The 24,562-nt window shown below is 43.1% G+C and overlaps 1 protein-coding gene across 4 annotated transcripts in view; it reads right to left on the bottom strand.

The window, feature by feature from the left end:
- Positions 1 to 21,919, bottom strand: part of PPM1E (protein phosphatase, Mg2+/Mn2+ dependent 1E) — a 62,656-nt gene extending 40,737 nt beyond the window's left edge. For all 4 annotated transcript variants that reach the window (XR_010784828.1, XR_010784827.1, XR_010784829.1 and 1 more), the window contains exon 1: positions 21,455 to 21,919. Coding sequence is in view for 1 of the 4 variants with exons in the window: in XM_066563727.1 (XP_066419824.1) it covers positions 21,455 to 21,858 (404 nt within the window). In the remaining 3 variants the exon portion in view is untranslated. The remainder of the gene's footprint in view (positions 1 to 21,454) is intronic.
- Positions 21,920 to 24,562: the final 2,643 nt, after the last annotated feature.

The raw sequence follows: 24,562 nt of genomic DNA, 5'->3' as shown, positions 1-24,562 counted from the left end.
TCCCATGGAACATCCTGGTGGGCACCTTCACTGCCAGGTCTGAGCCAGGAGCAGAAGAATTGCAACAAAGAACCCAGAAAATGTATTTTCCTTTGGGTCAGGCAGGAGCAGGGCTGGAGAAGCCCCAGGATGGTGTCACTGCTGCCATCCTGTTTCTCCTTTGGGGTACAGAATTCGTTACAGTCTCTGCCATAAAAGATACAATGCACTGATTTATCCCTAATTAAGGATGGAGTGCAGAAACAAGATTTGATTGTTATTTACCTTTCCACATCTGTCAGCCTCTTTCAAATACAGTGATTTGAAAGGGGAGAAGAAACCTCACTAATTGCTCTCAGAGCTGTGTGAAGAGTTCAGGCTTTCTGTTTTTGGGTTTTTGTAGGGAAGAGCTGTGTTTCAGATGTAGTGTGTGTTGCTATGGTAATTATTATTTTACTGAATGGTATACATTCAGAACTGATTTCATATTGTCAGACAGCAATTAAACAGATTAGGCTGTGTATACTCACAGCTCTGAAATATTTCCAATTTGTTTTAAATGTTGGGGCATGTGAAAAGCACTGCCCTGGGAAGTGAAGAATCAATTCAAAGGGCAACTCCAGCTGCACAGGTTTCTTCTTCCCTCCTCCCCTGCTCCCAGGGTGAGGGATTTGGGAGTGGAGACACTGCAAGACGTTTTGGGGCCTCGGTTCCCACTCAATTCCCCAATCTGCAGACTGGAAATCTCTTTCCAGATGGCTCCAGTAACTGCCCAAAACTGAACTTCCTTCCATTTCCCATGGCTGCCCTGCTCCTCAGAGGAAGTTTGCACTGAAAAAACCTCCATGAAGATCAATGATTTTCCTCCTCCTGCTGTCCCTGCAGCACCCAGCCTCTGAAGGCAGGTTGGCATCACTGCCCCCAGTTTGGTCCCCAGGACACCTGGAGAACAGAACCAAGGCATGGAAAGCTCATTCCTCACCACAAACCCTCTGATTCCAGGTCCACCAAGTCCTTCAGGCTGACAATCCAGATTTATCCAGCCCCCTCAGGTTGTAGGAACACAAAAGAAGTCAAGGAAGAAAAACAGGAAGCAGCATGATTTGATTTTCCTGAGAGGTTCCAAGTACCTCAGAGTAACTAGAGAGACAATATTCCCCCAGGACAAAAAGGATGCTAAAATTGGTGTAACCAAGCCCAAGAAACCCTTTGGAATTTTATTTGCTGTGTCTTAGCTTGGCATAGGAAGAAATTATAGCAGCCAGGATAGGAAGTTTAGAAAATTCAGGTTTCTGCTCAGCTCTAATACAGGTTTTCTTTGGTAAACCAATCAATTCCAGAATCCCATTTTTCCCCATGCTAAGAAATAACTCGAGGTAAAATTTAATCCATGTGAGTAGGGATAGTCATGGAGATGAATGATGAGTTTGAAAACTCTTGGATGAGAAACACTTGAAAAATGTCCAGAATTGTCAGGAAGGAAAGGAGCTCTGCAGCTTCTGAGCAAAGGATAATAATCTCCAAAAAAAAAGAGCAAATGAAGCCTCAGTTCTGTGGGCCATGGCTGGATATGTGCAATAATCCAGATAAAAATAGGGTGCAGCTTTAAGCTTTGTGGGGAGGGCACCTGACAGGCAGAGAACAGCCAGAGAAATGATAAGATTATCTAATTATCCATATATTTTCCTGGTCATTTTCTCTCTCAAGTAAATGATTTTCACAGGTTGACATATTCCAGTTTGTGGGAGCAGGTCAGGGAGGAGATCAGCAATGAGTCAGCAGTGGAAGGCTGATGGCAGCATTAATCTTGAAGAAAGCTGAAGGATGAGAGGAAAACAGAATCATCCAAGATCAGAGAGGATATAATGGGCACAGAGGGTCTGAAAGGTGAACGGGCTGATGGCTGCAAAGGGAACATCAGCCTGCAGGAAGCTGGCACAGCACAGGCCATCAACAAAGAGGAAACAAATGGACTAAAATAAGATAGAACCTTGAAAATTAGGATAAAAATAATTTGGATTCCAAAAGGAGACATAATTTACCCAAAGGATGTCACGTCCTGGCAACGTGAGCGAAGCAATTGTCCAGCATTTGCTGTTTCTCCTGGTGATAAGGAATCAACATAATCTGGGCATTTCAGACAGTTCACAAAGGATTTGGCATCCAGTCAGGAAAGTCTTGACTTATCTTTTTGTCCCAGTTCCCAACCCTGTGAACAGTGGGGGCTCTGTGTGCCACCAGTGCATTGCTAAAACAGCCAGGTTGTTCACAACAGCACTCCCTCCCAAAATCACCAAAACAAGAATGGCTTTTTTATGTCTTTTGGATCAAGCTGTCATGTCTGTAAAATACAGACATGCTGGGTATCCCTGACATATGGTCAGAATAATTTGGGTTATTTTCTTAAATGCAACCTTCTCTTAAGGCAAATTTACTGTGCAAGAGCTATGGAGGGGAAAATGATGCAAAATAAATCAGTATTCAGTTCCAAGGGAGATTATAATACATATTTAATTTTAATAGATACTGAAACTCTCTGTTGGGCTTAACATTCAGGCTGATTATGACTAAACCAAAATGGTGATTCTATCCCTTTCCTGTGTGTTTGAGAAAATTTGGGTTTGTCTGCAGAGAACAGGAGGTACAGACAAGGTCATTCACCTTCAGCTGCTGAAAGAGCTCGAAGAAAGAACCTGAACTGAAATTTCTGCCTCTGGAGAAGAAAGCAAAGAGTTAACAGGAGTCCACAATGTGAGTTTAGGAAAGCTCCTAATCCTCAGCTTTCCAAAAGGGCCAGCACATGGAAATGTAGTGGTGAAGGAGCAGATCACGCTCTAAGGCCAGCCTGGCAGCTGAGGTGACTGTCACAGCAGTGTCCCCAACTTTCTCCTTAAAATGGCTCTAACACCATCCCTCAGCCCTTGCCGAGTTAACTCGCACTGAGCACGTGTGAGGCTGAGCTCAAAGTTATTTTAGGAGCCAACTGGAAAGGAGATTCAGCCTTTTTAAAAATGGAATTGTTTTCTCTGGTTTAAGACTGTTTCCATGGAGAGACCACAGCATATGAACATCTTTAGGCCAAGTGCTTTGCTGCAGGCTTATCTGAATGGAAGCACCACAGGAGGAAGGATAATTGAGGCCAGTTGTTTAAAATTCATGGGTCTCCTCCTATGCTTAACTCAGGAGCCATTTATTTTCATTATTTTGATCTGTTAAGCATTTAAAAGTTAAACAGTGCTATACACACCTTCTCTTAAGTGACATATCTTAATATAATATTTACTCAGGATGGAATAAACTTAGTGGCAGCAATGTCAGGCTGTTGGGTGAGGGTGACAAAGTGGCAGGAAAATCACACTGTAGGTTAATGTGAAGGGATGCATGAGAGGAAGAAACCTCCATCCTAAATTTACACACAAAATAGTCTCTGAACAGGCTATTGCCCCTTGGGAGAAGCATTCTTCTAAGTTATAATGAATAGGTCTATTAAAAAGGCAGTTTACTCTTCACTAAAGGCAAATAAAGCCAGAAGAGTGGTGGTAGTTATGGAGGCAGGGATGTTGTTATCCTGCTTTATAAACCCTGTGTGAATATTGTCTCTGATTGGGATCTCAGTCCAGCTTCTGTGCTTCCAACTTCCCCTCCCAGCACAGACAAACAAGAAAAAGTACACAGAAGGCAATAAAACCCATGAAAGGAATAGAACAGCTGCTCTTGGAGGAAGAGCCAAGAGTTTATGTTGTTTAAAAAGTAAATATACTGGATATGCTGTTTGCTCTTGCACGCCTTCGCAAGGCAGAGCCAAAATTCAACCTTTCCCCTCAAAAAAATGCTAATTGGAACTTGGCAGAAGCAAGTTTTGGGATTGAGGAGCTAATGTTTAAATTTGATAGACTGACAAAGACTTACCTAAGTCTTGAGAACATTTTTAGAGCTTAAAGAAGCAGTTTCCCTGCTCTGTGCTCAGCCATCACATGAATTGCTGGTTTAATCTGTGTTTTGCCCAGTGCAATAATTCATGGTCAGGCTCAGGAGTGGGGTGGGAATGCCATGGGCCTTTTCCAGTCAGGAATGTTGTGGGATGCAGCCCATTCCTGGTGGCAAAGGCAGATTAGGGCACTCAGCACAGAACTCAGCCCAGTTCAGTGTAAATGTCTCAGTTCCATGGTCACATCCCAGGAAAATTAGCCTCAAACCACTCAGAAATATTTCCAGTTTTTGCTGATGGAAAATGATCACCTGAACTACTTTAAAATCCAGCAGAGGAGCCCTCAGCTGCTGTTTATGGCACGGAGTGTTTGTTCCATGCCTGGGCCAGAGGACACCTGCACCCTCCTCCCAGGACAGAAGGGTCACTAAAAACCTGCATGGAAGAAGGACAGGAGGAAAATTTCCTCTGGCAGGTCAGGATGTTGCCACTTGCTCTGGCTTTGGTGCTCATGACAAATGTGAGTGTCAGGCTCTCAGAGCTGAGGCCCAAACCAGACAAGCTGATCCTCAGAAGATGAGGCCTGAGTCTGAGAACATTTTCTATAACTAAAGAAATTCCATTTATTAGCAGAACATTTACCTTTGACATCAGAACCTCTGTATACACGAGAGGAACAATTTACAATTGACATTTTCCACAGCAATACTCTGTTCCATTACAAATGCATCATGTTCTTTCCATTCTTATGCATGAAGAATAATGACCTTAAAAGTAACATTTCAATTTACAGGAAATTTTAACTAGCACAATCATCATCCCCAAAGGAACATGATATTGAAATATTATTCTCTTGAACTTTGCAAAACACAGTGAGATATCAACACAGTAACAAACCTTTCACTGATTTAAGGCACAGATACTGTGGTGAGGTATTTTTGCAAGGAAAAGCCAATTTGCTCTTCTCTGCACAAATAATATTAATAATTAACTGACAGTCCATATTCACTGACTCAAACCAAATTTCCTGAGATGAGCAGGGCTACAGAGAAGCAAAATTCCCAGATTTTGCCGGGGTTCTTTGACCTGCATTTCTTGGACTAATGAGAAGTATCTCATTAAGATGCAAATGAGCAGCCCATGTGAAAGGAATTCCAGCTTTCCAATTGCCTTTGTAATTTCCTGTATTATGATAAACATTTCTAAACACAGGCAGGCATTTTCAAACCATTACATTAACTGCAGATTTTTGGATTTTTTTAGGTCAAGATCCCTGCTTTACTACCAAATACACCATGATATGTACATATAGGAACCCTACTCTTTTCCTATAGAGCAGAAACCAGTTCTGTAGCAAACATGGGTTAATGAAACAAGGACACTGATGAGCCACAAAAGTCCTGTCAGCCACAACTCTGTAAACAAAATATGTCAGCAGGAGAAAAATGGAAATGTTCGTGTATTTTCCTTCTTGAAATTCAGGATCTGATTCTGCTGTTTGGTTGCATCTCTGGGGATAAACTCAAAAAGCAGACAGGCTTGCTTTGTCATGTTTCTCCTCTGGAGAATTTTGAAAAAGAACCTATTTGCACCAGTGAAGGTTGAAAAACTCTGAATCAACAGTGACATGCTCAGCTGGTTCCTCCCTCCAAGACAAGTGAAACAAGAAGATTTTATATCTTTTATCCAACTGAAGCCATTGCCCCCAATGGATTTTAAACATTCACAAATATATTTATGATGCCTCATTAGCCCGGCATGATGAATAAACTCCATCAATCAACATTTATTTTACTAGATTTAACTGCTATTACCCTTGAGTTGAAAAGGAAATGAAGAAAAATGTAGGCTTGTAGGAGCTGTTAGCCCAAGGGCTTTGTTAAGGATGAAGGGAAAAAAAAAAAGGAATTGGAAAAAAACTTTAAAGATTGATTCCAACTGTTCCCCAGCACTGCCAAGGCCACCACTAGCCCATGTCCCCAAGTGTCACATCCACACAGCTTTTAAATCCCTCCAGGGACAGTGACTCAGCCACTTCCCTGGGCAGCCTGTGCCATGCCTGATAACCCTTTTGGTTTGTTCTGTTTTGATCAGGGAACAAGAATTACTCATCTGCTGTAATTATTCTTGTTAACAGCCATACCTTCAGCAGGGTAAGGGCAGGAGGTGCTGTGCCCCTCTCAACAAGAATCTCCACAGCTCACAGGAGCTGCAGCAAGAGAGCTGAAAGCGATGAGCTTCACTCACTTGGCAGGGAACTGGGATGGCAGAACTGGGGACGTTGTTGTGGTTCTTCCTGTGCCACTGGCACTGCCATGTAAATCACCAGCAGAAGTGCCAGAGCTGTGAAATTTTAGATGAGGAAGGGAACAGGAACCCTGAGCTAAAGCCTGGTACTGCAGCTGGCAGAAATTGTGCTGAGATTTAGCACAGGACTTGGGTTTCAGGAGTGAAACCACAGCCTCAATCAGCTCTAAATTCAAATATATTTCTTTCCAGAGCCTGTGCATGCTCATGTCTGCGTGTGTATGCCTTTAAAGATAAACCAGCAAGCAGACAGATGTTGATTCATGGAGAATTAGAATTAAAATAGCCTCCTTGCTGATTACACCATTCAGCAGAGGCTGTTTTGTCCTTTTTGATGTTATTTTTTCATTGCTGAATGCTCCAACATTGTCTCATCTCCAATGTCCTTTAACACCGTGTTCATAATGCCACAAAGGTACTAATTGACCAGAACATTCCAGTGTGTATGTTAAGACTCCCATCATGCAAAAATAACAACATAAATGGCTGGGTTTGCCTGTGCTATCTATCTGTGGGTAGGTAGCTATAATCCCCAAATCTCTCTATATCCCCATCCCTCTGTCTTATCTCCAAAACAATACTGAAAAAAACCCCACAACAAACCAAGCTTATATTATACCATATTAAAAGCTCAGCAGAATTTCATTAAACAGCTACATTTGCTTTGTTTGAGATTACAAACACAGATCTCCCTATTTCTGGCAATCCATAACCCAAGATATTTGGCACTCTATCAACAATTCCAGACTTGGAAGGATTATAGATGTGCTGACAGTTAAAGGGAGTTAGAGTTCCCTGCCTAAGATAGATAAGTAGCATGTACTCTTTGATAAGTCCTATCAGAGCCCCACTCTGACAGGAATTCCTCCACCCTGGCACTAAATCTTGCACCGTGAAGCTCATTAAAGGCGCTGCCGTTTGTCCCAGCAGAGCCTGAAGTCCCCTGTCACCAGGAAATATATTCCATTTCTTTCCCCAATTACACACACACTGCTTTCTAGTCCAGATTCAGAATATGTTCAGGGGGCTGGGAGGGGGGAAGAAGGAAGGTTTTTGTAGGAGCACACAGATCCAGCCTTAATCTGCTGAGCTGTAAGACAAAGCTGTCCAGTGGCTTTGTGTCAGAGGAATGGGCTGAGCACTACAACACAAATTCCACTGTTTGTAAACATTTCATTCCATCATTTGCACAGGGTTGCTCTGTTGAAATGAGGAGTTTCTGGAGAAACCAAGCAGTTTTGGGGGGGTGTAAATCTGAGCTCTTCAGCTGCAGTGATTCCTCCCCGTGCCAGGTTTTTGCAATATCATTACCCACACACAGAGCACGAGGATCTCAGCCAGCTCCATTCAGGAGCAGCACATCCAAGTTGACTGAACATTTTTTTTCCTACAGGAATATCACGATGATAGGTTCTGCAGAATGTGGTCAGACTTGTGCTCACTTCACTGGATGCTACACCATTACAAAATCCATTCTGAAATCTCTTCCTGCCTTCAAGATAATTGGGAAAATAACAGAGCTCCAGCAGCAAAAGCCTTGCTGTATATGTAATGAAGATCTAGGATCAAACATCTCAACGGATTCTCTTAAAATAAGTGTATTATAATTTCCTAGATTATTACCTGCCAAAGCTCAGTGGGTGGGCTCTGGAGGCCTACGCTGTCAGGAATCCCAGGTTCTTAGAATCCTGTCATATCTGTCTGCATCCACCCCCTCAGTGTTTCCAGTTTCCCTTCTTCTGCTTCTGAAAGTAATTCCCTGGGTAGCTGTCACATTAAGATATTGGGATACAGCCTTCCCACTGCACTTTTGGATTCCAGCTGAACCTGATTGTCAACTTCACTAACAGAAAGTGAGTACAACCTCCTCCAGTGCCTTGAGATTAATCTGCCTTGAGCTAATGAAAGTCAATTTCTAATTTCAACCCTTAATTGTGATCAATAGGGCTTGAATGAAACTTATCCAGACAAACAGGGAGAGCACTGATGGGCAGAATCCATATCCAATGTGGCCATTCAGGATTCTGTACCAGCCAGATTGGATTTTTCGGGGTTAAGTATTTTTCAGAAAAAGGGAGATGACAGCTCAGAGTTATCAGTGGAGCAAATCTGGTGAAGTTAAAGAGCACAGTAAATGGGTTTAGAGTCCCAGAGATTATCACTGGTTTTTACATAAATGGACATTCCATAAGGTGCTTCACACACTTTATTGGGGGAGGTCAGTTCCCTGCAGGTGACCAAGCATCACCTCTGACTCTTCCTTCCCTCACTTTTACTCCAAACCACCTTAGAGCATGGACAGCTTATTTCAGTTCCTGTGGCATTTCTGAGACACTGGAGAGGAAAACATCACAGTTCTCCTACATTCTTAATTCAGAACAAAAACCCCACCATGTGGGAACTCATCCCATCCCTCTGGGTGTCCAGAGTTGCTGAGAGCCCCGTCGGGGGGCTCGGAGACCCTGGCATGCAGCCCAGAACACCTGGGGATTTGATTTTGATCCTTCCAACGCATTGCCAGCTTGGTATGGGGGTGTGAAAGCCACACAGGTTTGAATGGTGTGATAATAAAATATTCACAGGGTGAAAATGTAGATTTTAGGATTTTTGGTGTGGGGGTTGTGGGGACAAGATGGAGGAATCAGGGCGTGTCCAGTCCTTCTTTCTTCTTCTTGTTCTCCATTTTCTGCTGTGATGCTGGCACTTGGGGATTGGTTTGGAGTAGAAGTGCACTGTCTAACATAGGTGATGGGTATTGGGAATTAAGTGTAAATATGATATACATAGTTTGTGGTATAAAAGGATGACACCCCCTCAGGGGTGGTCAGAGTGCCTGTGGCTGCCCTGCTGAGCAGACCTTGGCTGGGCAGAAAGAAAATTTTATAGATAAGAATTAATAAACAACCTGAAGACCGAGAAGCGAACAGTCCAGACTCGTTCTTCAGAGCATGGGCTGCAGCAGAACCATGCCATGCATCTCAGGGCAGAGAACAGACAGCTGACCCGAGACCACCACACACACTAACACCTTGCATACACACACTAACACATCATTTAACCAATTCTCTATTTTTAATGAGCTCCCAATCAGGTTATTTTTAATTCAGAAAACTCATTTGACCTTACTGATGGCTCATGGGCAAGCTTGTTGCCTACAGATAAATGCTGTTCTAGACAGGGCTGTGCATTTGTGAGCTTTTTCCCCCCTATTATTGAGCACAATGGCCAATATTTGGCAGAAATAAAACAATCAGAACGATATTTTCAAGCCTGATATCAAGGGCAACACTTCCCAAAGAGCTTTGTTTACGCTGCCATTTTTCAGGAACTTCCCCAGTTTGTTGTTCCCACCAGTGTTATGATGAGGGCAACAATTTCAGACACTTGAGTGTAAAATTTCCTTATCATGTCACTTCCCCTTGCTCTAAGTGAGACTGGCAGCTTGTATTTGCTACTCATACTCACAGTAGTAGTCTCTCCTCTTTTCACAGAGTACTACAATGGTTTTATAACTACACACAGAGAGCAGCAGTAAAAATGCCAGTAAAATTAATCAGCCTTGCATCTGAGGTAAAAATCCTGCCTTATCATGCATTTATTTTAGTTTTTCTCAGATTTTGGTTATAACAAATGAATAATGAATATTTGCAAGCAAATGCAGAGAGAGGCATCATCCTCATACAATTGACTGTGTTCACACAACAGAGATGTGTAAACTATCTTTGGATCCAGGAGGTGAAAAGAACAGATGAATCTTGGAGCAGAATAATACTTGTGGAATGTTTTCTGTTACAGGATATCCCAGCATGTGGGCTGGAGCGTGCAATTGGGGGAGTTACAAATATACTATACTATACTATACTATACTATACTATACTATACTATATAGTGTATATACTGTATAAATATACTGAATATTGCAAAAGCCTTGTTTTGATATTAGGTCAACACATCACTCCACACTTCAATTCTGCCAGCAACCAGCAGAGAACCAGATCCCTTACAAAAGAGGAGGAACAAATCTAACAATCACCAATTTCTCTTAGATGTCAGAAAGAGCCAATCTACTCATTACCAATCCCATCCAAATTGGTGTAAGTTCATCAGCACCACAGTCAGGGGTAACTTGTCAGTGTCCTTCTGTTTGCTATGAGATTTCTACAATGTGAGGAATTCTTATTTCCTATGTATAAAACAACAATAGGGACTGGTAGAGAATGAAAGATTTATCTTTTCCAACTACTCCTGGAAACATAAAAGCATCTCTAGGTGGTTAGACCACAGAAACATGGATGAACAAGACAATTTGTACCAACTGTTTGCCTTGTCAGACTTCCCTTGTCATGGCAGAAACAACACTGGCAAAGAGAATGCTGAGACTTGAGAAAGATGACAGTTCTATAGATGCATAGTTCTGATATTTCAGCTGTTGCCCTACAGGGACATCACTGAATAAAGCAGGGAGTATGGCTGGGTAAAAGGTGCCCTTTCCCCAAGGGATCAAACAGAAAATCCAGTTTTTCACAGTGCCCAGGGAGGAGTGCTGTGCTGTGGATCGATCTCAGCACCCCAGCCTCTGCCTGGAAGCCACTGAGTGATGAGGTGCAATCGGTGTTTTACTGGGAGGGTTAAACACAGCCTGTTCATGGAAGGTACCTGAAGTGATCATCCTGGCAATTCCTCTGAATTGTTTGTGCTGATCCAATGCTTCAGGTCTAATTGCCCTCACAATTTTATTTTGAAATTATTTTCCATTGTGTCTATATCATTTTCTCATTCTGCCCCTTTCTTGAAGGTTAACTGGTGACTGCTATGTCTGTTGGAAAACACCACCACTGAAATTTCAGTTTGTTCTTTTTTTAAGGAAACTTTCCGAGCTTCTTGATAGCACAGTAGAAGTCTAAAATGTTTCCAAGTACATTTTTCAGAAGCCAACCCAACACCAGAGTTTCTTCTCAATTATTTTAAATTTACATCAGTTGTATCATTTGAGCTAAGTGGTGATTCAATGATTACTTGGTTTGGCAGCACTTTCTAATTCACCTTTTCACTTCCATATTCCTTTTTAGGAATTTTTATGGCATTTTAAAATGCCATTTTTATATGGAACTTTTCTAGAGGTACAAGGAAAGCACTTGTCCAACAAGACTCCCAACTGGATTTGTTCTTGTAGCAGCAGCACAATATAATTTAAATTATAGCTACAGAAATGAAAACTTTGTCACTGAACTGGCAGAGGGTGGGGAGAAAAGATTAAGAATGAAAAGGATTCTCTTAAGTGGAGAAGAATTTTTGAATGTTTACTTTTAAACCAAGAGTGACTTGCTCTTTTCTCTTTTTTTCCCCCTATAAATTTTCCAACCTCCTACCCTGCTTTATGTATTTATCCTTCCTTTTTCCTAGAAAAGTAAAACAAATCATCTTCCTTAAAATAAAGGATAAATATAGAGTAAATTAATTAACTCAGTTCTGAGACATAAGGGTTTATGAGGCTGGAGGATGTGTTAGTTTATTCTTGGATTTAAAACAAGCAATTTTTGAGGGTCATATCCTGTGCCTTTTTATTTAGCCCAAACTTCCTTTGGCATAACTTGGAAGAAGTCCTTGACATGTAAAAAATGCAGATTGACCTCCAGCCACTGTGGAGCTTGGCATTGCCCTGGAATTTCCAGGTTTATTGTTGCTCCCAGGATCACTGGCAGGGTTTAACACCTCTGCATTTCTGTTCTGTCTGCCAGACAGCCACAGGCAACGCGAGCGCTGTCACACCTCGCACGGCACTGAGAGGAGACACTTGAATTATTTTATCAGTCTTTCCAAAAAACCTGAGTGCAGCCCAAAACAGCTCCCTGAAAGCAGCTGGAGCTGCTAGTAGGGTATTAATAGCAAATGAAAGCACCAAATCCTTCTCTAAAGTAACAGCCCAGCCCCGATGCCTCACAGGGGTGTCCAAGTACAAACCCAGCCCTGTGTAACCAACTTCAGCTCAGGAACTGGGCCAGCACCAAAAATGTGAGGAGTTTCTCTCTTTTGCAAACCCCTTTCACAGACTGACAATGATTCTCTAAGGAATGAATGGGTGGGTCATTTATGTTTGTGGTATTATTTAACTCTTTCTTCCTCTTTCTGTTTTATTCTTTCACACTCCCTTAATGAGCTGGGCCTCATCTCTTCACAAACATAAAGCAGACTTCCTCAAAGTGCTTTCCTTCTTCTTTTTGTACTTCCCCAACAGATGTTCTTTGTTATCTCTGTTTCAGAAAAAGAAAAACTAATAACCACTCCACAAGGTGTAAATTCCAGATTTAAGTTACCACCTTTCTTTTTATTCCTGTTAAGAAGCACAGACAGAGCATGGAAACAGGAATTGAACAAATCCATCCGTTTTCAGAGGACAATAAATTAAATGGAATAGTTTTCAATATGTTAATGCAAAACTAGCTTTTTATTAGGTAAATCCCATATTTTGTAATGTATAAGACATATATCTTGTAATTGGTTTCTTAAAGCTATTTAATATAGAATTTCATTAACAGAAATGGAAGAAGAGCTTTTCTAAAGAATGATAATCTAAATATTTAGAGCTCATTGCTTTCTGCATTAATTTTTCAACCAGCTAGGATGAATTTAAGAAGTATTTTTCAGATTTATTGTATTCTACTCTATATATTCACTGTTTACAAACCTTTTTACTTGCATCTCCCAAGACACAGAAAGAGTTTGTAAAATTTCAGGGAGGAGAGAAATATTTTTTGGATATTTAGTAATTGTTTAGGATAAACTATTTTTTCTCTAATCCCCAGAGTCAGACTTAGAACTCTGTGGCTTGGCTCATGTTTTTGGAGATGACTTTATTGTATGTCAGGGACAGCATTGGCACTTAGGAAAACAAAGTGAGTGTGACTTGTGGGGTGCTAAACCAAAAGTATCTAAAAGCCAAAAAAAACCTCTCTAAAATTAGTCTACAATGTAATTATTGAGATTTGAAGCATTCTGTATGATCCTCTGGGTCATTCCTAATCAGCCAAACTGAGAGAAGTTGACAGCAAGGAGGAATTTTAAAGCATTTCCAATTGGTTCTCAATGCACTGGGGAAGGGGAGCAGTCACTTAATGCAGGCTCAGCTCCTCTCCAGCCTGGCCACACATCCCAGAACCTGCAGCTGCTTTCCCACTCATCCCACAGGGAGCTGCACCACTTTTACCCAGCGATCTCTCTCACTCTCTGTTTATATAGGAGACAATCATTTCCATTGATTTACACAGTTTGTACCACTAAGGTAAAAGGTTAAAAGCTCCCACTTCTGTTTTATCAATGCTCATTTCTACTGGAGGCACTTCCCTACTTCAGGTTAGGATCAATTAATTTTTTTCTAGAATCCCGTACTTTGGAGATTTGAACATTGGAACTTTTTGGAGTGCCAAGAGGAGGAGAAGTTAAGTTCATGTCACACCAGGTAGATCCCTCACTCTCTGAGGAGCAAACTCCAGTAGAAAGCAGAACTAAGGACAGCCCAACATCCCCATGCTCTGCAGGCATAAAATGCCTCTGTCCCAAACAGGGGTGTTCCTCTAATCCCCAGAAATACTGAGCTTCTGGCTTCTCATTACCAAATATTTGGTTTTTACCCAGCTTTTCAGAAGAAAGGGGTAATAAGAGAGCTGAGACCATAAACTCATTTTAGACAGGGGCACTTATAAATGAATACATTAATTATTAATGTTTCCTCAGACACAGCAATGAGATGACAAATAGAATGACACCACTTCTAGGAAAAGCTTGGAAAAGCCTTTGTTTAAATTATATCTCATGCTTTGTGTAAGTGTGTGCCTTTAGTTTATAACTCACTAAATTCCTGCTTTTTATCCAGGCTGGAATTTTTGATAATTTATCACTGTTGGACCCAGAGGTTCCAATAAGAACTGAATGTTTCCCTGGGTTTTTCATCTTATTTTTAATATTTATTTTGTTGAGCAAAAGAAAACAACAACAATTTGTTGAATTCTCTACTAGAGCATGGGGAGATTTCAGCCTTGCAGAACTTGGAGTTAGGACTGAAGGAATGGAGTCGTTGTGGCAGCTAATGAATCTACCATGCAGAGCACTGTGTTTGTAACACTGAGGAGGAACAACTCACCACGTTCATTTCAGCTCTCTGAACCTCAGTAAGAAGGTCATAGCCTGGGGTGAAAGGAGCAGCCCTCGAGAAAGTGCCAAGAAGTTAAAATGCCAAGGGCCTATTTTTACATGCTGCTTCTATGATTAGTTACATCGTGTGGAAGTACAGAGCCTATGAAAAAATCATATTCTCAAACGAGTAAAGGACTCAAATTCTTTCTTGTAAATGAGGAGCAGAAGAAACTAAAGTTGAAAATTTGTTGGGTACAATTTAACAGGCTTTACTGGATCATCAAAGGCCAGCAAAAATAGCTCCCAAATCCTACCCTCTGAGAAAATTAAGGGGCTGCCCACAATTTTACCCAATTAATCAAATCTTCCTTTTTCCTGTAATTGCAGTTTCCCACTTCAGGTGTGTGTGCATCCAAGCCCATTTTCCCATGATCAAAGTTCAGCAGCCCACTCTGCAATCCTGCTCTGCCACCAAAACCCACCCAGCTGAGGGTGCACAGAGAGTTCAGGGCTGGGAGCAGCAGCACAGCCTCAACTGCTGCTGCAGTTACTCAATCATTGCTTGCCCTCAGCTGTTTTCCATCCAATACAAACATAAACTGAGGTAATCCTGCAATCTGGTTAACTTGTTTAACTTCTGTATTAATTATAGAAGTACCCAAGGGCAGCTATTTCCCACGCACTCCTAATTTATGGCTCTGATGATTACTTCTTTATAAAATGTCTTATTAAAGGCGGGTAATGTTGTTTCTTCTTAATGAAGTACAAAGGCACGGCAGAAAATGTTTCTGTAAAACAAGTCCACAGTCTGCAATCATTTTATCTAATCACTAGTGTGTTATAACAACAAAAATCTGGAATATTTGGTTAGTAATTGAGATTTCAGCCACCCCAAACAGAAGGCCCTAAAGTACAACTTGTAGTAATGGCCCTTTAGCAGTGTCATGGGTTCCTAACAGGTCTCACACACATATTGTCCAGGATACATTTGTTTTTATAATCATTTGCATTACATAATTGTGATTGCATTGCATAAGACTGTCTTGCAGCATGCTTCAAAGAACATCTAATGTTTTAAACTGCTAACTCCATTTCATCCCCTTTCTCACAAGTCTTTCCTAGACAGCGAGGAGAAAACAAATGAAAAAAGAGCAGGCACCAAACAATGGGAAGAAAGAAAATGGTGTGGAACAGCCAGAGAATATTCAGGGTATCAAATATAGTAATAAATAGTATTCTCATTATCTGTGTACTGCATGCCCTGTTGCTTTTGCTTTTAATGTGATCTTGTAAGCAATTTAGCCAGACAACAAAAAGGAACGAGAGCAAACATCACTGAGACAGCAGGCAAGGCACTGAAACTTCTGCTCCCAGAATGCAAAGCAAACTAAAAGTTGAACCTTCCATGAAAAGAACCACACCTGAGTTCCTCAAAGAACAGGTGGAGAAATACTCTGCCACTGTTAAAGTTACAATGAGGGATTTAAAGAATAAAAATGTTCTGTGCAGAGTGTTTTGTGCAATAAAGAATTACCAAACAAACTCTCCAGAGGAATGAAGCTCATCACATTCAAAAGGTAGAGTCAAAAGTAGTTCCACACAGTGGCCAATAAGATTTTAGTTTCAAGAGTGGTTGTATAAGGTCCAAAAAAAGAATGTGTTAGCACAGATCTAATTCTTCAGTCAGTTTGTACTCAAAAGCAAACAGCCTCACTTAGGAGGAGAGAATCTGTGCAAATTGCTCTTGGGTCAAAAAAAATCTTGGTGTGAAAAGCTCCTAATAGCATTAATTCCCTTTAATGTGTTGTACTACCAGCAACGTTCATTGAAATAAAAGCAGTGGAATGAATATATTTCCATAATCTGTTCACTAAGAATGATTTTTAATGCTATATAAAGCAACTTCCAAGCATAGTCACCCTTGTGCTTGAAAAACTCAGCATCCTTTTAATCATAAAGTAGGAAGTTTTGAAATGTCACCTTATATGTTAACCATTACAAAATGTAAATCTGCAATTTAGATAACTCTTTTGAGCTGATACTCCTTTTTTTTATAATGAGAATCAAAATATTTGATTTCCTTCAGTATTTTTAAAAGCGTGGGAGGGTGAGCTGAATATGCCTTAGAAACAACAAGAAGAATCCCTCAATGTGTAGAGAATTTGTTGTGTTTGGAAAATGTTTATTTCTAAACACCGCCTAATTGTAGATTATAGTGATTTCTAGGCTAAAGGGGATGAAATCTGTGTGCCATGGCATCACCAGCATCCAGAACATGGGCTCTCTTCAACAGTTACAAGGTACCAGCAACACTGAAGCTCCTGACTTTCTGCACACCCTCCTGTGGGATGATTTAGGATCAATTCTCAGAGAAACACCAGGATTTCTAGCACCAAAATCCCTTGGGGTGATGTCAGCATCCGCAGCTGTACCCAGCCCGCTCCACAACCACCCCTGGAAGGGAATTCCTGACCTTGGAGGGGCTCCTGTGAGAGCTAAAACAGCCTCAGGATGGGAAATCCCAGCCTGGTTTGGCTTGGAAGGGACCTTAAAGCTCAGGCAGTGCCACCCCTGCCATGGGAGTGTCCCAGGGTGCCCAAACCCTGCCCAGCCTGGCCTTGGGCACTGCCAGGGATCCAGGGGCAGCCCCAGCTGCTCTGGGCACCTGTGCCAGGGCCTCCCCCCTCACAGGGAACAATTTCTTCCTGATATCTAATCCAAGCCTAGATTAGACTAAATATTCCTACCATGGAGTCTAAATTGAATGTTCTCTGTCCAATCTCATTAACCATAGAAAATGCCCCAGCCAGGTGCAGCCAATATCTCCTCCTGTCATTCATTGTTGGCACAGGCCAACATTATCATTGCTATTGTAAAACCTCACAAAAGATGATGAAAAAAGCAGCATGTTAAAAAGGATGCAATGACTTTTTGTTGGTCCTTGTGATTAATATTAGACATGGCAAGTAGTTAATTATATTTCTTAAAAGGGCTTTGAGATTGCAATCAATAGAATTGATTATAAAAGACAAATTATGAAGGAGTAAAACATCACAGCCTATTTAATATGATGCTAAGAAAGCCCATCCAGCATCATCCATGAATTTCAACTTAAAGTGACAACAGTTCCAGCTTTCATGTGAAAGGGTTTAGAGAGCAAGTTAAAAACATGTATGTCTGCTATTTAAAGGGAAAGAATTCCATCTCTCCACTCCACAGAGATGGAGATAGCAGAAATAACAATTTTCAAGAGTTTACTTTATTTAAAAAAAGGATTTCTGCTCATGGAAAATTACCATGAGAAGGTTTTCTTTAGCTTAACATTGCAAGTTGAGGGGCAAAATCTTCATTCTCATTTACTGTCCACATTCTACATAACTGCAGTGTTAGAAAGGTGAGCCTGCACTGCCTTGCTTGATTTTTTATAGTAAGACTGTGGGAAATCCATAAGCAAAAAATGTTTTCTCTCTTTAAGAGAAAGAAAGGATCAGTTAACAGAACTCACTTCAAATACTGCATTTCATTGGAATCTAAGTATTCTGTGAATGTTGCACAGTATTCTGTGAAGAAATGTAAAAAGAGAGAGTGCTTCAAAGCTTTTCTCTCCATGTTCCAAGTCAAAGCAAGGCTTTTACAGCCCTTAATAATGTTGCCATCAGGGACTTAGTTAAGCACTTAAGATGACATAACAATAATTTTTACTTTTATTTTACTTACCATCTTCTGCAAACTCAGCACTGGAGAAGTAGGGCTGCTTTCTAAGCTTGTTCAAATGAAATTTGAATTTCTAAATGAACATTTGAAAGCAAAAATGTTGTACCTCCAAAATGACTGCAAGTAAACCTGAACCTAGAAATTATACCAACTATATCTATTACCATCTATAGCTTGAGGCAAAAAAAGAGAGAAAGAAAAGCAAGGAGAATGTACAGTTGAATTATTCCAAGCATTTCATTTGCACAGGAAAAAAGGAGTGTAGCACCAAGACAAATTTGTGCTTCCTGGTGACACAACTTGTAAGAGTCTGGCTGTGTCCTCTCTTGGCAAGCACAACTTTGCTGATTTGTTTTTCAGAGGTCTTGTCAAGAACCAGCTCTTTAAATGTGTCAGGTTTAATAAAAGTATCAGTAGGAAGAGGAAGAGACCAGAGCATGATATGTAACTTTGTTGCTCAAGTTAGTAACTTCTTCCTATAAAATGAGTCAGAAATCAGGTCTGATTCAGCAGCAGCAAGAGATGGGATCTCATATTTAATGTTTTAAGGCCTTGCTATGTTTGTTTCTACATAGAAACTCTGTAAATTATCTTTTTCTCTTGAATAATATGGTCTAGCTATAGCCTGAGAGTTCATTTTGTGGTTACCAGCCAATGTTCCAAGGCAATCCCCTTTTGACTATTTTCTCCATCTAATGCACCTCCTATTGATGGGTTTCATTCTGTGGAGGGTCACTAAGAAAACACACAGTGCCCATTTGGTGGCATTTAGACAGATATAAAGATTACATTAATCTAATTTTCCAAGCATATGTTGCCTCTACAAAAAAGAAAAAAGAAACAAACAGGAACAGGAAACCTCAAAGGGGAATATGAGTCTTTTGGAAAATAGCAGGAAAATCTCATAAATAAGAACTCTTTGATACTGATCTACACAGTGGCAGAAAAACATTATATTTTGTCATGATTAGCAATATGTTCTCATTTCTGATATGGTCTTACTTTCCTCAAAAAGATCTAAAGCTCTGTGCTTAAAATAGCTGAAAAACAGCTGTTGGATTTTTCACAGCAATGGGTTTTATCTTCATGCTACATAGAATGCAAACCAGTCATTTGTCTAATATATAGTTGCAGAAAACATGCCTTCAGAATAGTCTCTCCTGCTAATGACAAACCAAGGAAATATTCCCTTTTACACGAGTTTTCATGTGCTTTTTTATTTAAGATTTTTTTTTAAAATTTTAACACTTTCATAACTGTTTGGAACAAGAGCAGTTTTACTCATACACATCAAGTTTCCCACCTCTGGAACCAGCTGAGCCCTTGGCTGTAAAGGGTGAAAAGATTCTGCTTTTGCCTGTTTTATAGTCTTGTCACATTTTAAGTTTCTCTGGTGACTGGAGAGTGAACTAAAAATACAGTACCTTACCTGAGGAATACTTCTGCATATTTCCACTTACCTCAGATTCCACCATCATTCAAGGAAAAGCTATTTCAGTTTAGCTCTGTCTTAGGAGTTGTTAGATTTGGTTTATAATATTTTAAAATGTTTTATTTAAGCCTTTAGGAAACTCTTTTCTCACAACATAATCCCCTGCTCTCTTGATTTTGAGGTGGACCTTGGTTTTTGCCTAGAGGAGGAAGCCTGCATTGATTTCACCACAGACAAAGCCAGGGGATGCTTCATTCAGTAACCATCCAAAGATTTAAACTGAAGGCTGAAAAAACCCAAAGAGCCACAACCTGGCAAGAGCTGGCTCTATAAAAAGATTCCTCTCAAAAGGTCTTTTTTTTTTAATTATTATTAATTTTAGCCTCGAATTGGGGAATCTGGGATATGGGGACAGGCAGAGAGAGAAGGGATTGGGGAGGAATTCCAGCTCAAAATCATTTCATAGCTATCCTTCAAATAATACTTTCAAGTAATCTGCTCCACGTCTAAAACTTTATTCCCACTATCGTGACTTTGGATTTCACAAACCTGTTTAAAAATAACCCAACAAAACACGTCCTAAATAGGTAGAAGGGACTTGCCTCTCTGCTCTCTACCACATCCTATGAATGTGCTGCTGTATTCCAGAGACTTTCCAAAGGTGGCAGGGCGAGCATGTGTGAATAGGAGAGCTTTGTCCTCTGCAGCTATCATTGTGTTGTCCCTGCCGTCCACAAACGCAGAGGGCACATGAGAACTGGATAGAAACAGACCATGCAGTTGTAAAACCCGGTTCTTTTCTCTCTTTATTTATTTATTTCTGCGACTGAGTAACACCTCTCATTACAATTACCGGCTCAATGGCAGAAAATCTCCCCGGTGTGCTGTGCAGATTTTCACAGCTTCATTTGTCTCCTCCTGTGGCATCAGTTTAAAGAGGTTCCTAAAGAATTGCCACTAACAACCGCTTCTATTTCGAGCCTTCAAAGCCGGAGCTGAGCACAATACAAGGCACTGGTAACTGATCTTTAGGTTTCAGTCCACAGACTTTCCACACTGGGAATAGATCCCATCTGTTTCCTCTTTATGCACCAGCCTTTAGAAAGCACAGATCTGGAAACTGCCTCCGTACAGAACCGAGTATAGCCGGCTTTCCCCAGCTGATGGCAGAAAAATCCCCATGATTATGGATAGCTTTCTCCCAAGGCTTTCTACTCCTCTTTTCTCCCCGGTCTGTGAATACACGGTGTGGTTTTCCCCATGTGCAGGGTTTTTTTGGAAGGGTGAAGGAACTGGACCGCCTCTCTTCCCTTGCCCCTTCTTCTTTCCCCTTCTTGGCAGAGGTTTCCCCATTTACCAGCCCTCACAGGGAGAACATTTCAATTTCAAGCCCCAGCACAATCAACCACAGGCAAACCCCCCTCTTTGCTTTGGCACCAGAGCGTGAGACATTTCCCCCACCGCTCTCCCTCCCCAGCAAGCTGCTCTCCAGATGGATGCTCGTGCCTCTCCCTTGTCTCTTCCCTTCTCCTGTCCCGGCCAGAGGCAAGCGGAGGGCACAGAGCAGAGGATTCCTTGGGGCAGGGGCAGCCGCACAGAGCAGGACGCTGTGACCCCGGGATGCTCAGCACCACCGAAGTCCTGAACTCCTTTGCCTCGGGGATCCTCCCTGTGCTCGCTTCCTTCCCTCAGCCTCACATTGTGGGTCCCCTCAGCCCCACATTGGGGGAGTCCCCTCAGCCCCACACTGGGGAGTCCCTCAGCCCTACATTGGGATGTCCCTCAGCCCCACATGGGGAGTCCCCTCAGTTTCACGCTAGGGAGCCCCTCAGCCTCACATTGGGGGTCTCCTCAGCCACACACTGGGGGAGTCCCTCAGCCCCTCACAGGAGGGTCCCTCATCCCCTCACAGGAGGGTCCCTCAGCCCCGCGCCCTGCCCCGCTCCCCTCAGCCCGGCACTCACTACTTGTAGAGCTGTTGCAGGCAGAGGTCCAGGCACTCGCCCTCCACCTCCTCCTCCGTGATGTACTCCGAGAGCGGCCGGGGCAGCGAGGGCAGCGGCGGGGGCGGCGGCGGTGGGGCGGGCGGCTGAGGGTCGCCGGCATCGCCCTCGCCGCCTTCTCCCTCCTCCGCCTCGGCGGCCGCTCCCGCTTCTCCCTCTGCCCCGGGCTCCTCGTCAACGTCTCCCGCGGCTTCGGCAGCGGGAGGGGGGGCCGCCGGCTCCGGCTCCGGCTCGGGTTCCGGCTCGGGCTCCGGCTCTGCCCCGAAGGGCCCGCGGAACTCGCCCAGGAACAGCTCGAGGAAGCGGCGGTAGGTCTTCTCCTCCGCGCTGCCGCCGCCGCCGTTGCCCGAGCCGCCCGCGGCCATCGCTTCGCATTCCCGGCCGCCCGCCGGCGGATCAGCACTGCGCCCGCAGAGAGCTCCCTGCCCGCCGCCGCCTCCTCCTCCTCCTCCTCCTCCTCCTCCTCCTCCCTCCCTCCCTCCCGCCCGCCGCCTGCGCGCGCGCTCCCGAGCCGGGCCCGCGGGGCCGCGCACGCCGCGGGGGGTGCGGGGGGGGGAGCGCGCCTGGGCGTCGGGAGCGCGCGCGGCGCTGAGGGGGGCCCGGCGGGGTCCGGCGGCCGCCCGAGGGGGCGGCTCGGGCCGCGGCGCTGGCGGGGGAGCGGGAGCGGCGGCAGCCGCGCCGCTGTGATGAGTCATGCGAAGGCAGCCAGACGCGTAGGTTCCTCACAGGAACCCGGAGGAAACCTGAGCGCACATCGCCTGTTACCTAATCCCTGCCTCCTTCGGGGCTTCCCTGGAGCTTCCGCCGCCGCCGCCGGCGCCTCCGCGGCTGCCGGAGGGTGCGCGGGGCCGAGGCGGCAGCGGGGCCCCCGCCGTGAGGGGACGGCGCTGTCCCGCCGAGCCGCGGCCCGGGCCGGGGCCAGGAGCAGCCTCGGAGAGCGGGTTTGACATCGGAGAGTGTTTGCGTGAGGGGAAGTGGCCATGAAAAAGGAAGAGGGTAGGTTTAGTTCAGGTGTTCGAGAGGAATTCTTCGCTGTGAGGGTGGTGAGGCCCCGGCAGAGGCTGCCCGGAGAAGCTGTGGGTGCCCCATGCCTGGAAGTGTCCAAGGACAGGTTGGATGGAGCTCTGAACACCCGGGTTCAGTGGAAAGTGCCCATGCCCATGGCAGGGGTTGGAATAGATGGTCTTTAAACTCCCTTCCAACCCAAACCATTCCATGATCCTGTGATAAATTACATATTACACAATATCTACTCATTCCATGTTCTGGCAAAGGAGAATTTGTGAGAAGCTGAAGATGCGACACCAACTAAAACTTAGAAGATAACCTGTCAGTGGGAGACAAACCGTAGTGAATATTCTCTTCCTGTCTAATAAATGTCTTTCATTTGTGAAAGGCATTTTGGCTTGTTTTATTCATTGCTCTGGGAAGCTATTTTCAGAGCTATCAGGTCCATAAATACAATTAATGAACAGGTATAATTGCCACACATTTAAAATAGCTTGTACACATGGGAGGGAACGATATCCTTAATGTGAGATATACCTTGAAAAATGGCCAAATCACGAGCCCCATATGCAAAAAGATCCTCAAATTTTTATGTATTGTAACAGGGACAGTATCTTGCTGAAACCTGTTGTTCTCTGCATTGTAGCAATTACCTCTGCATGTCAGGGTGCTCCTGTAAATCTGTCTTCTGTTTGGTGAGTTATTTCAGAGCCAAACTAATTTTAGAATATTTCCAACAACTGCATTGACTGATCATATTTTGATCTTGTGAATATGTAAAAGCCCTGAGAGTTAAAAATGTGATTGTCACAGTTAGTCTTAGTCCTTCACAGCTGACAGTGACAGAAAATCGCATCACTTGTCCCGGAAGGTTATGTCTAAGCAATATTTTTCTTTATGTCATTTCTTTATTTTCAATTTAACACTCATTTATTTAGCAAATGCCAGGTGGGTTTGAAGGGTAAGAAACACTGAAGGGTAAGAAACATTGCAGTTCTTTTTGAGCAGAGTGCTCCCAGTTGCAGCTGACGATGTCATTGCTGGGTTTTGGTTTTTATTTTTTTTATGTTTGTGTGTTCTGCATCATCAGTGAGTCACAAGCCCCGGGAGGATGTATATCAATGCAAGTATCACAGAGCAGTTTCAACTTCATGATCAGTTGTTTTTCCCTCAGAATCCAGAGCCAGTTGGAGTTTCTAAGAAACTATAATCCAGATAATCTTAATGTAATATGATCAGAATTATAAAAATTCCTATTATTACAATGTCTTAGGGAAGTCACAGCTCATTTAACAAGATGCAAGATCAGCTTCATGTTTTATGAAAAACAGCAATTAAAACTCTCTAGGAAGAGATTCAAAAGAATTTAGGCAACCTTTTCCTGTAATTTGTGTTAAGTTTACGTATTTTTTAGTTGTTTCAAAGAGCACAGAAGAATATCTGGGAGTAATACCTACTCTGCTTCATGTTGAAATGTTAAAGTTACCAGATGTCCTTGATTCATCTTGGCAGTCCCCATGTGCTTTTCATCATTTGTCTCGTGGCAGAAGACACTAATTAAAATGAAATCGAGTAGAACTCCACACTCAGGACACTTTGTCAACTTTTGGCACCACGGTCAAGCCAGGATTGTTTTGCTGTGATATTAAATAGAGAGCTGATGGCTCCAAGCCATGCTGACATTTGTTTGTGAGAGGGAAAAGGTGGGAAAGCTTTGCCATTAGGCTGGAACAGGGAGCAGACGGTGGCAGTGGGTGGTGGCTGAGCCAGGCAGGAGGCTCTGCTGGCCCTGCTCTTTATGGGGGCACTGGGGTGCCCGGCTCCCCCAGGAGGGGCCACCCTGCCCAGAAAAGGAAGCTCTGAGCACCCACTGAGCCCTCAGAGCGTGTGCTCGGCGCTGTTCCAACACGTTTGGAGCACTCAGGAACTCTGGGAGCTAAAATTAGAGTGCCTGGCTGTGCTCTGGGTATCCCTGGGTGGATGGTTCCTGTGGGATGAGGGGAGGTGGATGGAATAAACTCACAATTCCCAACATTCTGGGTCTGAGGCCATTGGAAATCA

This window comes from Molothrus aeneus, chromosome 20 (genome assembly GCF_037042795.1).
Source record: "Molothrus aeneus isolate 106 chromosome 20, BPBGC_Maene_1.0, whole genome shotgun sequence".
Taxonomy (NCBI): Eukaryota; Metazoa; Chordata; class Aves; order Passeriformes; family Icteridae; genus Molothrus; species Molothrus aeneus.
This window is presented reverse-complemented; position numbering and strand designations above follow the sequence as displayed.